This window comes from Haematobia irritans, chromosome 4, assembly GCF_050003625.1.
Source record: "Haematobia irritans isolate KBUSLIRL chromosome 4, ASM5000362v1, whole genome shotgun sequence".
NCBI lineage: Eukaryota > Metazoa > Arthropoda > Insecta > Diptera > Muscidae > Haematobia > Haematobia irritans.
In genome coordinates this window covers 159,836,228-159,851,077 of record NC_134400.1, presented here as the reverse complement: position 1 = coordinate 159,851,077, position 14,850 = coordinate 159,836,228, and the positions used below count along the sequence as shown (strand labels likewise).

Below are 14,850 nucleotides of genomic sequence, written 5' to 3'. Positions count from 1 at the left end.
GGAAAAGCGCCGCCACTATTGAGAAATTGTACCACGCCAAGTTACTACAAAAAAGATTCTCATCAGTGCAATTATTAGGTGCCTTTTTAGATCAATTTATAACGACGCCAATAAGAGCCCAGAAAAAGTACATTTTAAGGTAGTTGTAAAAGAATCATTGCCCAATAAACACAAGCATTGGAGAAATGCTTATATTCAATACGCTTTCAAAAATTTTTCAAAGAATTACCTTAAAATTCAATTTGAGAAGTTGTTGAGAAAATCGCGTTCTCAACAAAAAACAGACATTACCCTCAACAATAGAATTCAACACGTTAGCAACAATTTCTCAACATATTAGCAACAACTTTTCAAACTAAATTTCATTTTAATGCTTCAAACCTATTGGAAAATTTGTTGAAGGCCAGCAATTTGCAAGGCCATTTGAATAAATGTTGAATATGGGATTCACTATTAAATTGATATTGTTACATGTGAAAAATGCTCATCCTTGTGTTTTTTGGGTGTGGTCAAGTAAAACACGATTGTGTAGATGTTTATTAATTTGATTAAACAATTATAAATTCTTATAAATATAAAATTTTTCCGTTTATCTCATCACATTTAACATAACTATTTTCATTAATAAAAGAATGATGTTGATTTACACGTAGCAAGTTATAATTTATTTAAATAAAAACGATAATGAAGTGCTGAAAACATAGTTATTTCGCTTAAAATTGTGAAAGGTATATTGGTGAACAATTTTTTACTTTCCAAATGGAATAAAGTGATAGTTTTTTTCAAATATTTTTCCTCCATTGGGAATAAAAGCACTGGCTGATAGACGCTACAACATGTAACTTGCAACTTGTAACTCAACATCAATCTTTTATTAATGCACAAAATTATGTTAATTATGATGTGATAGTCGTATAAATGTTATATTCATGAGAATTTATAAATGTTTAATAAAATTAATAAACATCTAAACAATCGTGTTTTACTTGACCACAATGATTCTTTTACAACTATCTTAAAATGCACTTTGTCTAATTATTTGAAGGGGCTCTTATTGGCGTCCTTCTAAATGTATCCATAAGGGCACCTAATAATTGCACTCATGCCATACTTTTTGTAGTAATTTGGCGTGGTACAACTTCTCAATAGTGACGGCGCTTTTCCGAGGATATCGTATACGACTGTTTTCGACGTAGTGGGGATTCTCAAAAGCGCCCCCAAATTCAAAAAATGTTGCCAGGGTAGTTGCGCTTGGCGTTTCACAAAATATAAAATGACTCTTCTAACAATAGTGATGGCAAAATACTTTCATGTATATTTTGTACTTTTTGATATGCTTCCCCCATCACAGTTGGCGATTGTTGCAGTATCACGAGTCTGTGATAGCGATGAGGATGAAATGGAACTTTGAAATGCTGGTAGGGTAGATACAGGAACGGGCCTAGTACAATAATTCGATAATTACATCATGCGGGTTAAATATCTGACATCAAAGGCTTTGGACTTTAAGTTTGTAACGGCGTTATTTCACTATACGTCGTCATTGATTGGTTTAACGGCGTTAAGGACGTTGGAAATTTCGACGCTGCCGCTCGAGGAGGATACACCCCGATGTCGATGACGAACATTTTCGCGGCGTCAATTTTTACAATGCCGTTCCTGATATATGTCCTGAGGGCATATGAACGTCAAAGGGAGGGGGTTGTATGGCGGGTATGCGGGGGCTTCTGTACTTCTTCTTCTTCATCGCTGTTCAGGCTAGTAAGTATAATTGTATAAAAGAAGTGTATTTTTTGAATAATTTATACCGGCATACGTGTAAATAGTTTTTGAACGATTATTGTTTCAAATTCATTGATATACAACATTTCGCGAGGTGAGAATATGGACATTTCTATTTCATCCCTTCAATATATGTGCTATAGTCTTCAATATGCATGGCTTCAATGCATCGGGTTAGGTTGTACCCGACAATTTTTAATAATTCTAACTCTAAATTTTTACTGGAAGCAGTAATACCATAAAGCAGTGCTGCCGCTACTTCTTCAATCGAAGTATTTTGCTTCATTTTCACTTCGTCACTCCTTCTTCCAAAAATCTGCTTCACTTTTTGTTCTGCTTCAAATTTTTAAATTTTTCCCCATATTACCTAAATGTTTTTCCTATTCCTTTAATTACGATGAACATAGCGGTTTTAATTATTGAATTATTAACCGATGTGGACCAATTTTTGCATTGTTGTTAGAGACCATATACTTACGCCATGTACCAAATTTCAGCCGGATCGGATGAAATTTGGTTCGCTTGGCTCCGCAAGCCAAATCGGGGGATCGGTTTATATGGAGGCTATATATAACTATGGACCGATGTGGACCAATTTTTGCATGGTTGTTAGTGATCATATGCTGAAACCATGTACCAAATTTCAGCTGGATCGGATGAAATTTGCTTCTCTTAGAGTCCCCGCCAAGCCAAATTTGGGGGTCCGTTTATATGGGGGCTATAACAACTACTTGTGCCAAGTTCCAAGTCGATAGCTTCTTTCGTTCGGAAGTTAGCGTGATTTCAACAGACGGACGGACATGCTCAGAATTTCCCCACAACCCAGAATATATATACTTTATGGGGTCTTAGAGCAATATTTCGATGTGTTACAAACGGAATGACAAAGTTAATATACCCCCATCCTATGGTGGAGGGTATAATAAAATGAATTCTATTGTTTTGTTTTCAAAAATATATGCTACTTCAATTTTATTCAATCTACTCCACTTTTTTCCAAAATCTACTTCACTCAATTTTTCACTAGCGGCAGCACTGCCATAAAGTCATAAACTAATCATACGTGTAATATATTTCACAGTGCCAATTTTAACTTTTAGTAGATTTCGAGTCTAATGTGAATAAGGTATAAGTGAAGTTACAAATCCACCAAGCAATTTAAATAAATTAAAACAATTTTCGGGGAGCTGTGTGAAATGTTGCATGAAAATAATAAGGGTTATTGAATGAAATGTATTTAATTTAGGCTTAAATCTACTTTAGTACAAGTGGTCCGATTGGTCCAATTTTTGGCCAGCGTGTGGATTCTAAACACAAAATGTAATATACCACTTTTTGGCGGAAAGACCTATTTTCGGAGTTACGGGCCCCTAAAGTTTTCATTGCCACGTATATTGAATTTAGTATCCATCACACATAATCATCCTAAAAGTAATATATTTAGAATAACATGGACCCGGAGAGGTCCTGGGTTCGCTTTAGCCCACTTTGGACTCTGTCCATAGGAGAAAATCTCAAACCCCGGTCGAAGGCCGGCTACCTATCCTCTTTGTGTTCGCGTTAGCCCACTTTGAACCCTGTCCATAGGAGAAAATCCCAAACCCCGGCCGAAGGCCGGCTACCTATATCTTTGGGTTCGCGTTAGCCCACTTTGGACCCTGTCTATAGGAGAAAGTGTCAAATCCCGGCTTAAGGCCGGCCACCTATACCCAAGGTGGATCGGTATCTCGAAAACTACGCTCTTCCGACAACATTTTTACTTAATATTTTCTGCTTAAAATGTACTATTTTTACCAATAACGCAAAAAAACGGAATTTTATTCATTTCATGAAAAATTGCTGTCAGAATTAAGAAAAATATAAAGGAAAATACCGATTTTCAGATGTCGATATCTCGAAAACTAGGCTTTTTCGCCAAATTTTTTACCTTACATTTTCGATTTGAAATCCCTTCTCCTACATTCAAAAAAAATTTTGTTTATTTTTAACAACTTGTGCTAAAGTAGATTTGTTCCATAAGCTTAATGCAGGTCTTTTACGCCAATGTTTCACAGCTAAAATACATACTAAACACTATTAAGGAATGGGGTTCATTACTACATATATTCTATAAGTAAACAAAAATTACCTATTCCGAATCTCAATCGGAACTTATTTCTCCCGATCTACTTTTCAAATCCTTCCTTCCTAATGTCAAATATTTCGTTTTGTAATTTATCTGGGACCTTTTCGATCCCATATATACTAACCTCTTACTATATCGTTTTTTTAGATTTCTAACTCAAGTTTGGATACATTTATTATTAAATACACTAAATATGTCACAATCTCGGAATGGAAATCGTGATTCTCGTCGTGGTAACGAGGCTCACGAAGATGAACCTCCAATGTCAAGGCTTTTCATTATTTGTAACAAGGCCCATCAAGAAGAAGACTTTCGCGAAGTATTTTCGAGGTTTGGAGATATCGAGGATATATGGGTAGTAAAAGATCGAAATACAGGAGAAAATAAGGGTATTGCTTATATAAAATACTCCAAGACATCTGACGCCGCAAGAGCACAAGAAGAAATGAATGGTAAAACCATTGGGAATAGAACTTTGAAAGTTCTTGTGGCAGCGAAGTAAGTGATGTATAAAATATTTAGGTTTCTTGGTTCCTTCCTTTGCCTTAATATAACGGATGAACTCTATATCGACTATATGAGTCGAGTATATGTTCCGAAATAAAATTATTTATTTATATTTACCATAAGTTTATATTTATATTTTACAGTCGTAATCAAGGTTCAAGTAAATCGGAGAATGAACATGAGAAGTATGTTCGCCTATTTATTGTTTGTCCAAAAACTGCAACCGAAGATGATTTGCGGCAAGAATTCAGTCAATGGGGAGAAGTTGAAAATGTAAACCTTGTGCGTGATAAACAGACGGGCAATCCCAAAGGATTTGCGTATATACGCTTTCCAAAATTCTACGATGCTGCCGTTGCCTTTGAAAACTGCCCACATCACTACAAGGCGATGTTCGCAGAACCCAAAGGAAGTACACAACGTAATCGTGACCAATATGGTCGAGATGATAATTCAATGATGGGTTCCGGGCGTGGTTCTAATAGTGGTAGTGGTGGTTTTGGTGGCGGTAATATGGGTGGAATGCAGAGAGGAATTGGAGGAAGAAACTTTAATAATGGCTTTAGTGAATGGGGCAACAATTCGTTCAACAGCAATATGACACAGTTTATGGGAATGCCGAACTCGCAACCTGTAACACAACCAACATGCTTAGAAGTCATAGTTAGTAATTGTGTCAATCAAGATCAACTGTGGCGTTTATTTGATATAATTCCTGGTTTGGACTATTGTCAAATTGTAAGAGAACGTAAGTATTTACTTAATTTTTTATATTATTTCGACAAGGTTAAAAAATGTAGTATGTATATTTGAGTTATAACATTAATATCGAGACATGTAACTTGCACATTTTCTTTTACAACTGTTTTGGATATACAGGTACATTTCCAACATTTTACAAATGACCGTTGACACAATCTTTTTTAAGGTGTTCAAGAATGGTGTCTTGGGTATCAAGTTATTTATTTATTTATTTATTTTTATTTTCATCATGTAATTTGAAGCCACTTAGCGGCCAATTTATATAAATTACAACGGACTACTAACTATGAATAAAGTACAAATCAAGTTGTCATTTAAAAATTAAATATGTTGTTATATCGGTGAATCATTCCTCAATCGATTATTCGAGTTTTGCAAATTCAATTTAAATTTTAGGAAAATTAATTCAATACATACAAAAATTTCAAGTGATATTTAATTTTGAAGAAACTAATATCTTTGATTTATTATTAATTTATTGGTTCTTTATTAGCTAAACCTTGTTTGTGTTTTTTGCGCTTACAGACGATCCACGCACCAATGAAGCCCTTGTTGTCTATGATAATCCCGAAGCTGCAATATACGCGAAGTATATTTTTAATATTTAGAAAATATGTCAAATAATTGATTTACGTTTTAATTATAGGGACAAGCTACATGGCCTAGAATACCCATTGGGTGAACGCTTAATTATACAAGTCTCTGGTTTAAGCGGCACTAAGCATATCGATACTTCGTTTATTGATAGTATGTTTGTCTTCGAATCGTAAAAGGATGTTATCCAATTTTTTTAACTCATATCATTTTAGGGCGCCCTAAAAAGGATTCGATTTGTAATGTTCCCTTGCCTGAAGCCCAACCTATGGCTCCATGCGACGCACCCGTTGCACAGCGTTTATTCATAGTATTAGCTGCGGTAAGTTTGTTTTAAATATAGCAAAATGTATTCAAATTTAAATATTTCATATAATAATTTTATCAATTTGTTTGCAGAATTTGCCAGTTTCTATATTGAAAAATATTTTTTCGTGCTGGAGAGGTTTAATAGATGTGTATTTATTGCCCAATAAAAATTGTGGATATGTTAAATATGCTGACCGGGAATCGGCCCAATCTGCAATGCGAGCTCTCCATGGTTCTGAAATTTGTGGCACAAAAATAAAGGTACGAAATAAATGTATGCAAATAGGTGTTATAATAAAACAAAAACAAAAATATATTAACTTACCGGTTAAATAAAAACAATATTCAAATAATAACATAATAGTATACATGCGTACGCAAAGTGTGGAATAAATTTTTTATCGCAATACTGCACGAAATCTTACTTCGTGTATGAGTGTATAAGAACCAGTTACTTAAATTCAAACCGAAAATGGCTCTTTTAATAATAAAAAGATTCTAGTGCTGTTGGTAAATTGTAACTTTGACGGTCATACACTGATTAGATATACGAAAGTTGTACACGACATTGAGACTGCTGGAAAAAAGTAGCCTTTTTCAAATTATTTTTAATATGTTATTTATTGTTTGTCTAACTTTATTTTTTAATTACACAAATTTCATTCGTTAGGTCCTAAAAGCCGAAGAACGTGGGGGAGGCGATGACGATGATGGACGAAAACGCATGCGACGTAACTAAAGTGTAAGTTTTTTTGAGAATAAATAATTTTCTTCAGTACAAAAATAAAAAGAGGTAAGTTCATAAGTGTGTTTTACTACGGAGGACAGTAGACTACTCTTTTTGTTTAAATAATAGGAATTTTAGACATTTCATCCCTCCTTTGCTTATTTTTTTTTTTGTATTTTTCAAACACGTCATCCCTCTTTTATTTTCCATAGACATATTCCGACCACATTTATAACAGCTTAATGCGAGATATTTTTTTTATTTCCACAGACATAAATAGTGACACAATATAATGAACGATTGATCAATGAATAAAAACGAAAGGACTCTACTTTCATATTAATACATTTAATAAATATTTTATAAATGACGAGGAACATTCAACTTTACCTCAACTATGAAGCTGGCATATACCGAATCGGATATAAATTAAGGGCCTTGGACGACAAAATGACGAAGCAATACCAAAACATTCACACGGACCTATTCTATAGAAATCGCTTTCGCTTATCTTCGTAGGACATAGAAGACTGTTTTTAATCGGAATACTACAGTTTAGGCAGAAATGGATGATGATAAAAGACAGATTCCTATTTTCCGTCGCTTTCAAGAAATAAGTGATCCAGCAACGGACAATTCGCAGTTTTAATTTCTATGACAATCGTTTACAAAATTAAAAGTCAAATATAAGTATTTTTTGGGCATTAGCCCAGTTTCCTCGAAAGATTTCGTATGTATAAACATAACATTCTTACACATTCTTTATCCGACTATAACCCCATATTCTTATGCAAACATGTTTACCCAATTTTCAAATAATAAACAGTTTAATTACTTTATATATGCTTGTTTCACTTCTAAATGTGTAGTATATATTACAGTGTTAAATCGGTGATATTTTTTGTACCTTCGAGCCAAACAACTAAAATACACATTATTCCTTGTTCTTCGGGCCGATGCTTATGCGATCGGATTGTATCGAGAATCGCGATGCAAACGGAAGGGTTACATGTGCGTTCCGCATGGGTTATTGCTGCCCAATTTAGTTCTACATTGTTGTGGTATACACCTGCAATCGGTACACTTGTTATTTATGATTTAAAATAAGAGCCTTTGAAAGAATAGCTTTGATGTAAATTTAAATAGGCTTTGAATTGTTTGTTGAATTTTTTCATTATATGTATACTTGTCTTTGTAAAACCTTCATCAATATAACTTGAATTTCTTTATAAAAAATTAAATCGTCTATCGTGTGGTTATTTTTAATACAAGAGGTTATGGGCGAAAAAGAGCAACACGGAATACCTCAGTTTAACGGCAAGGGGTACGACGATTGGCAATTTCGTGTAAAGATTCATTTGGACTCCCTCGATTTGTTGACCGTTCTAACCGGCGATCCTCCAATCGAAGCTGCTCAAAAGGCGGAGTTCCTAAAAAAGGATAAAAAGGCGAAAGACAAGATTGTAAGCTTCCTCCATGCTGACTGTATAAGTTTTGTTCGCGAAAAAGAGACGGCGAAAGAAATGTGGGAAAGTTTATGGCAAGTTTTCGCAAAGAAATCAGTTGTGGATCAGCTATTGATAAGGAAGAAGCTTTCGAAAATGAAAATGACCGAAAGTTCTTCTGTGGTTAGTCATTTGGCTGAATTTGAAAATTATATAAGACAATTGAAGCTTGCTGGAGCAAATATGGAAGAAAGTGATGTATTGGCCCAACTATTTTTGACTTTACCAGAAAAATTTGATCCTTTAGTAACAGCTCTACAGAACGTTGATGGTCACATATTAACTTTTAACATGGCCAAAGAAAGATTAATAAGTGAGGAATTAAAATTTTCTGACAGAAATGAAGAAGTTCAACATGGAACAACAGCATTTTCCAGCAAGAAATTTTTGAAAAAGAAAAAGTTCAATGGTAAGTGTTTCAAATGTGACAAAACAGGTCATCAAGCCAAGAATTGCTGGCAGAAGGATGCAAGATCTGCAGAGAACAGGGCGGTTTCTTTCATGGCATACAAGAATTCAAGGATGCAACCAACAACACAAAAACAAATTCATTTCAAATTAGATTCTGGCGCCAGCGACCATATGGTAAAAGATAAGTTTTATTTTTCAACTATGAAAGAATTAGGAATTCCGGTCGAAATCAATGTCGCAAAGAGTAGTGAATCCATTCTTGCTAGACATATTGGCAATATTGATGGCATTAGCAACAAGGGAATCAAAGTAACTATAAAGGACGTACTTTATGCCCCTTCCTTAAGAGACAATCTATTGTCAGTAAGAAAACTTACTAAATCCGGCTTGGATGTTAAATTTTTAAAGAACGGCGCTGTGATATTGAAAGAAACGGATATGGTTGCATCGGCGAAGCTACAGTGTGGTTTATATGAAGTAGTATTTAATCTTCCTGACTGTCATGGTTGTAAAATAGAAGCACTATTGAAAAGCACATAAGAAGAATATTGTAACATAAGTAGAACTTAAGAAGAGAACAATAAACAGTCATATGTAATAACTCAATTGTAACGGACGTGTTTCACTACAATTTTGGCGACGAGGATATTTTCTTTAAAAGAAACATAAGGATCTTGCGCGTGGAGTTTTATATACTATGACGACTGAAGCAAAAATACCATGTTTCGATTTTGAGCCGTTTGATGCGGAGAAGACTACGTGGAGTCGTTGGGAGAAGCGTTTTAAAACAGCTTTAGGATTGTACGACTGCCACATTTCGAAACATAAGGCCCTTCTTTTACATTTTATAGGAATTAAAGCATATAACCTTTTGTGTGACAAAGTTATGCCTGTTGTACCGGAAGACATGGCATACGACGACATCGTAAAGACTCTTGAAGATCATTACGATCCCAAACCAAACGAGTTGTTGGCAAATTTTCGCTTTAATTCCAGAAAACAAAAATCAGATGAAAGCTGCGCTCAATTTGCTGTGGAATTACGTAAGTTGGCAGTCGGCTGTAATTTTGGTGCACATCTAGAAGTGGCGTTAAGGAATCAGTTCGTGTTCGGGATAATGGATAAACGAATACAACATAGATTATTGGAAAAAAAATCGTTGAAAGTAAATGAGGCAATAAACATGGCAACTGCTTATGAGCTAGCTGAAAAGGGAGGTGAGGAACTTCAAAATGGCTGCACAGAAAAAGCGAGAGTGCATAAATTGCATAGTAAGAAGCAGATTCATGATAATGCAAAATATAAAATGAACCGTTACAAAAATGAGAGTTTAAGAGAAAACACAACATGCTATCGTTGTGGTTGCACTGACCACTACGCGGATAAATGCAAATACAAAGATGTAAAATGTCACCATTGCAAGAGAAAGGGTCATTTAAAGATAATGTGTTTAAAGGCGAAAAAGCAGTTAAATCAAATTGAATGTGGTGAGACCGTCGAAGAATTGTTAAAAATTGAGGAAAGTTCTACAGTATTAAACATTCGATCAAAAATATTGCACTATTTCGAAATTAATAATAAAAAGGTAGAATTTGAAATAGACACTGGATCACCAGTATCAATTATTAATATAAATGACGCGAAGAAGTATGTGGGTAAATTGAAGGTAAATAAACCTGAAATGGAGCTTGTGAGTTACTGCGGCACGCCGTTGGACTGTTTAGGCTACGTTAATGTAAGTGTGGGATGTGGCATCATAAAAAAAACGTTGAAACTTTACATAGTACGATCGGATCGCAAACCTCTCTGTGGAAGAGAGTGGTTGAGCGATATTAAGTTAAATTGGAACAACATTTTTAATGGAGTTGATAGAAATCGTTACGAAGTTAATAATGTACAAGAATTCAGCATCCAGGGCTTAAGAACGAAATACCCTGTGGTATTTTCATCCTCCGTAGGCAAAATTGAAGGATTGCAAGCAAGGTTGTACATCAAGCCAGACAGTACTCCAGTATTTTTAAAATCGAGGAGAGTGCCATTTCCTCTTATGGAAGCCGTAGAAAAAGAATTGGAAAAACAAGTTCACGAAGGGGTGTTGGTGAAGGTAGACACAAGTGAATGGGCAACACCCATTGTTGTTGTACCTAAGAAAAATGGTGAGGTACGTATATGCGGGGACTACAAAGTGACTTTAAATCCTGCACTACTAGTCGACGAGCACCCGTTACCAACTATCGATGAACTATTTTCCAAGATGGCCGGTGGGAAAAAATTCACAAAGATAGATCTCTCGAAAGCCTATTTACAATTGGAGGTACATCCGGAGGATAGACATCTACTGACGCTGAATACCCATAGAGGGTTGTATCAACCAATGCGTCTTATGTTTGGAGTATCGTGTGCGCCAGCCAAGTGGCAAAGATTAATGGAACAATTGTTGGGTCACATACCGGGTGTTTCAGTTTTTCTCGACGATATTAAAATAACAGCAGATAATGATGCCAGTCACATCCAGCGAATCGAAAGCGTGTTACAGATTTTGGACAAATATAACATGCGGGTGAATTTGGACAAATCAGAGTTTATGAAAGATACCATAGAATATTGTGGCTACGTAATCAATGCTAATGGAATAGCAAAAATGGGAAATAAAATAAAAGCCATTCAAGATATGAAAAAAAACAACAAATAAAGACGAGGTACGCGCTTTTCTAGGATTAGTTAATTACTACGGACGTTTTGTGAAAAATCTCAGCGATAAAGTTTTTCATTTAAATCGTCTGTTGCAAAAAGAAACAAAGTTCATTTTCAATGCAGATTGCGAAAAAGCATTCCACGAAATTAAAATGGAAATACAATCTGACACGGTTTTGGACCATTATGATCCTCGGAAACCAATAATCCTAGCAGTTGATGCAAGCCCGGTGGGAGTTGGGGCTGTCCTGAGTCATTTATACGAAAATGGAACAGAAAGGCCGATACAATTTGCTTCGCAAACGTTGAGTAAAGTTCAACAACGTTATTCCCAGATTGATAAAGAAGCTTACGCTGTGGTTTTTGGAATAAAAAAATTCTATCAATATTTATTTGGCAGACGATTTACACTAGTTACGGACAACCGTGCCATTTCACAAATTTTCTCACCATCAAAAGGGTTATCTACACTGTCCTCCACGAGAATGCAGCATTATGCACTGTATTTGGAACAATTTGACTATGTCATTAAATGTAGAACGTCTAAAGACAATGCAAACGCGGACGCAATGTCACGGTTGCCCAGTACGGACGTTTATAAATTTACAGAAGAGGTTTATATGGTAGAGCGAGAAGCCATAGGAGGTTTACCCATAACACAAAATGAACTGCAACGTGAGACTAAAACCGACGGTGAAATACGAATGTTGATGGAAGCATTGAAATATGGTCGTAGCTGTGAAGACAAACATAGATTTGGTATTCCACAAACCGAATTCAGTCTACACGACGGATGTGTACTACGGGGGCTTCGAGTTTATGTTCCTCCGAATTTACGCAAGGCAGTTTTGAATGAACTACATACAGCTCATTTCGGAGTTTCCAGAATGAAGAGTCTTGCAAGAGGTTACGTGTGGTGGAATCATCTTGATCGAGATATAGAGAATATGGTAAAGAATTGTGCTGCTTGTCAATTATCGCGACCGGAGCCTATGAAAGTGGAACCAGTACGCATGTGGCGTAGTCCTAGTAAGCCATTTGAAAGAGTTCATGCTGACTACGCGGGACCAATCTTAGGTAAATATTTGTTTGTTTTAGTTGATGCATACACGAAATGGCCAGAAGTACACGCGGTAACAAATATGACCACCGAAACTACAATTCGAATATGTAGACAAATATTTTCTACTTTTGGTATACCAAATGTTTTTGTGAGTGACCACGGTCGACAATTTGATTCCAGCGAATTCAAAGAATTTTTGAAAAGCAATTGCATTGTGCATAAGCAAGGAGCACCCTACCATCCATCAACTAATGGTCAGGCAGAACGTTACGTACAAACCATCAAACAAAAATTAAAGTCTTCAAATTGCAACACAAACAATTTTGAGTCCGAGTTAGCCAAAATTCTCTTTGCATATAGAAGAGCGATTCATCCAGCAATTGGCAAATCTCCTGCAATGTCTATGTTCGGTCGTCAAATACAGTCGAGACTTGATTTTCTTCTTCCACAAAACAATAAACAACAAGTTTATGTGCCCACTATAAAATCATTTTCCATTGGTGAAAGGGTAGCCGTACGAGATTATATGAGCGAGAAAAAGTGGCGATTTGGTATAGTGGTGGAGAGGTTAGGCGATATGCACTATAACATTAAGCTGGACGACAACAGAATTTGGAAAAGACATATCGATCAAATGCGAATAGTTGGTGCTAATATAACTGATGTATCCGAAGACGAAAAACATATTAATATACCCAACGGGAAAGATAGTTCAACAACACCAAGGGCGAGAAGTTCTCATATGGCTATACCAATTCCGGTAGTAACATCGAACGGTGAAGAGGGAAGTAATAACAGTCAGTCGAGCGATAGACACATAGAATCTTCAACTCAGCCACAAGGAAAAGATCGAGACGTGTCGCTGAAAGATAGTGCTCTTCGAAGATCAAACAGAGAACGACGTGCGCCCAGGAAGCTACTTGATGAATATTGAATAACTTTACGTTTTTATGAATTTTTTAATGAATAAATTGAATTTATGATTTTACATCACAGTTTGACCCAGAGGAGAGATGTCATGGTTGTAAAATAGAAGCACTATTGAAAAGCACATAAGAAGAATATTGTAACATAAGTAGAACTTAAGAAGAGAACAATAAACAGTCATATGTAATAACTCAATTGTAACGGACGTGTTTCACTACACTGACAAAAACGCCTTGTCTTGCGAGAGAAATGTTTTTAATTTATGGCATACAAGACTGGGACATTGCGGTAAGACAACAATGGAAACGTTGATTAAAAATAAGATGATAGAGTGTACTTCCAAGAATGGGGAACGTGATTTGTGTGATGTATGTGTGGAAGCTAAGCACTGTAGAAATCCTTTCAATGGCACAAGAAAACGTTCAACAAGGTTACTGCAAAGAATTCATTCGGATGTGTGCGGTCCGATAACCCCAGTTGCTTGGGATGGATCGAAATATTTCGTAACATTTATAGATGACTTTAGTCACTTCGCTGTAATCTATTGTATAAAACAAAAAAGTGACGTCTTCAACAAATTAAAGGAATACGAAGCACTAGTTACAGCAATGTTCCCAAACGAGAAAATTTCGACTCTAACCATCGACCAAGGTAGAGAATATTTATCAACAGAGCAGCTGAACTGGTACAAAAATAAAGGAATTCAAATAGATACAACGGTCGCATATACCCCCCAACAAAACGGAGTGTCGGAAAGATTTAATAGAACAATTTCGGAAAAGATTAGAGCGATGTTATTTGAATCAGGCGTACCAAAGTGTCTTTGGAATGAGGCTGCATACGCTGCAGTTTATACTATAAATCGAATTCAATCCAGAGCAATTGAGAACACGACAACACCATCAGAAATATGGTACGGAGAAAAACCAAATTTAACGAAGATCAAAATTTTTGGATGTTTAGCCTATTCCTGGATTCCCGAACCCCAAAGAAAAAAGTTGGAACCAAAAAGCAAACAAACGGTTATGGTTGGATACGCAACAAATGGATACCGTCTATGGGATATTAAATCAAGAAAAATCATTGTAGCCCGTGATGTTAAATTTAATGAATATCGCTATCCATATAAATCTGTTCAAGAAGAAATCAAAAGGCCTAAATTAATATACAGCAGTCACGAGCAAGAGGGGGAGTTTGAAGATGGTGCTGTGCCTGAAAATGCGCCAATTGACACAGTTGATGAAATTATTGATAATATTCAACCAGAGGAAGACGGTGAGTCGGACAATTCAAATGTTTCACCCCTAGTCGGCTTTGATGAAGAACCATCTGAAGAGACCAGAAGACAAAGTAGCCGAATAAGTAGACTTCCCGGAAAGTTCTTTGATTATATTACTGGATTTGAAGCAGATATAAATATAAATAACGTTCCAACAAGTTATGA

The 14,850-nt window shown here is 35.8% G+C and overlaps 1 protein-coding gene across 3 annotated transcripts; it reads left to right on the top strand.

Moving 5' to 3' along the window:
- Nucleotides 1–1,676: 1,676 nt before the first annotated feature.
- LOC142233619 (RNA-binding protein 45-like) lies at nt 1,677–8,047 on the top strand. 3 transcript variants are annotated; one of them, XM_075304610.1, is made up of 9 exons: nt 1,677–1,761; nt 4,055–4,405; nt 4,558–5,162; nt 5,702–5,765; nt 5,823–5,923; nt 5,986–6,092; nt 6,170–6,340; nt 6,750–6,821; nt 7,077–7,645. In XM_075304610.1, the coding sequence occupies exons 2-8, from the start codon at nt 4,101–4,103 to the stop codon at nt 6,816–6,818; spliced, it is 1,422 nt and encodes a 473-aa protein (XP_075160725.1). In that variant the 5' UTR covers nt 1,677–1,761; nt 4,055–4,100; the 3' UTR covers nt 6,819–6,821; nt 7,077–7,645. The 3 variants fall into 3 exon arrangements, with proteins under 3 accessions (XP_075160725.1, XP_075160726.1, XP_075160724.1); XM_075304611.1 differs by lacking the exon at nt 7,077–7,645 and adding an exon at nt 7,688–8,047 and having other exon boundaries at nt 1,752–1,876; XM_075304609.1 differs by having other exon boundaries at nt 1,752–1,876.
- The last annotated feature ends 6,803 nt before the right edge of the window (nt 8,048–14,850 follow it).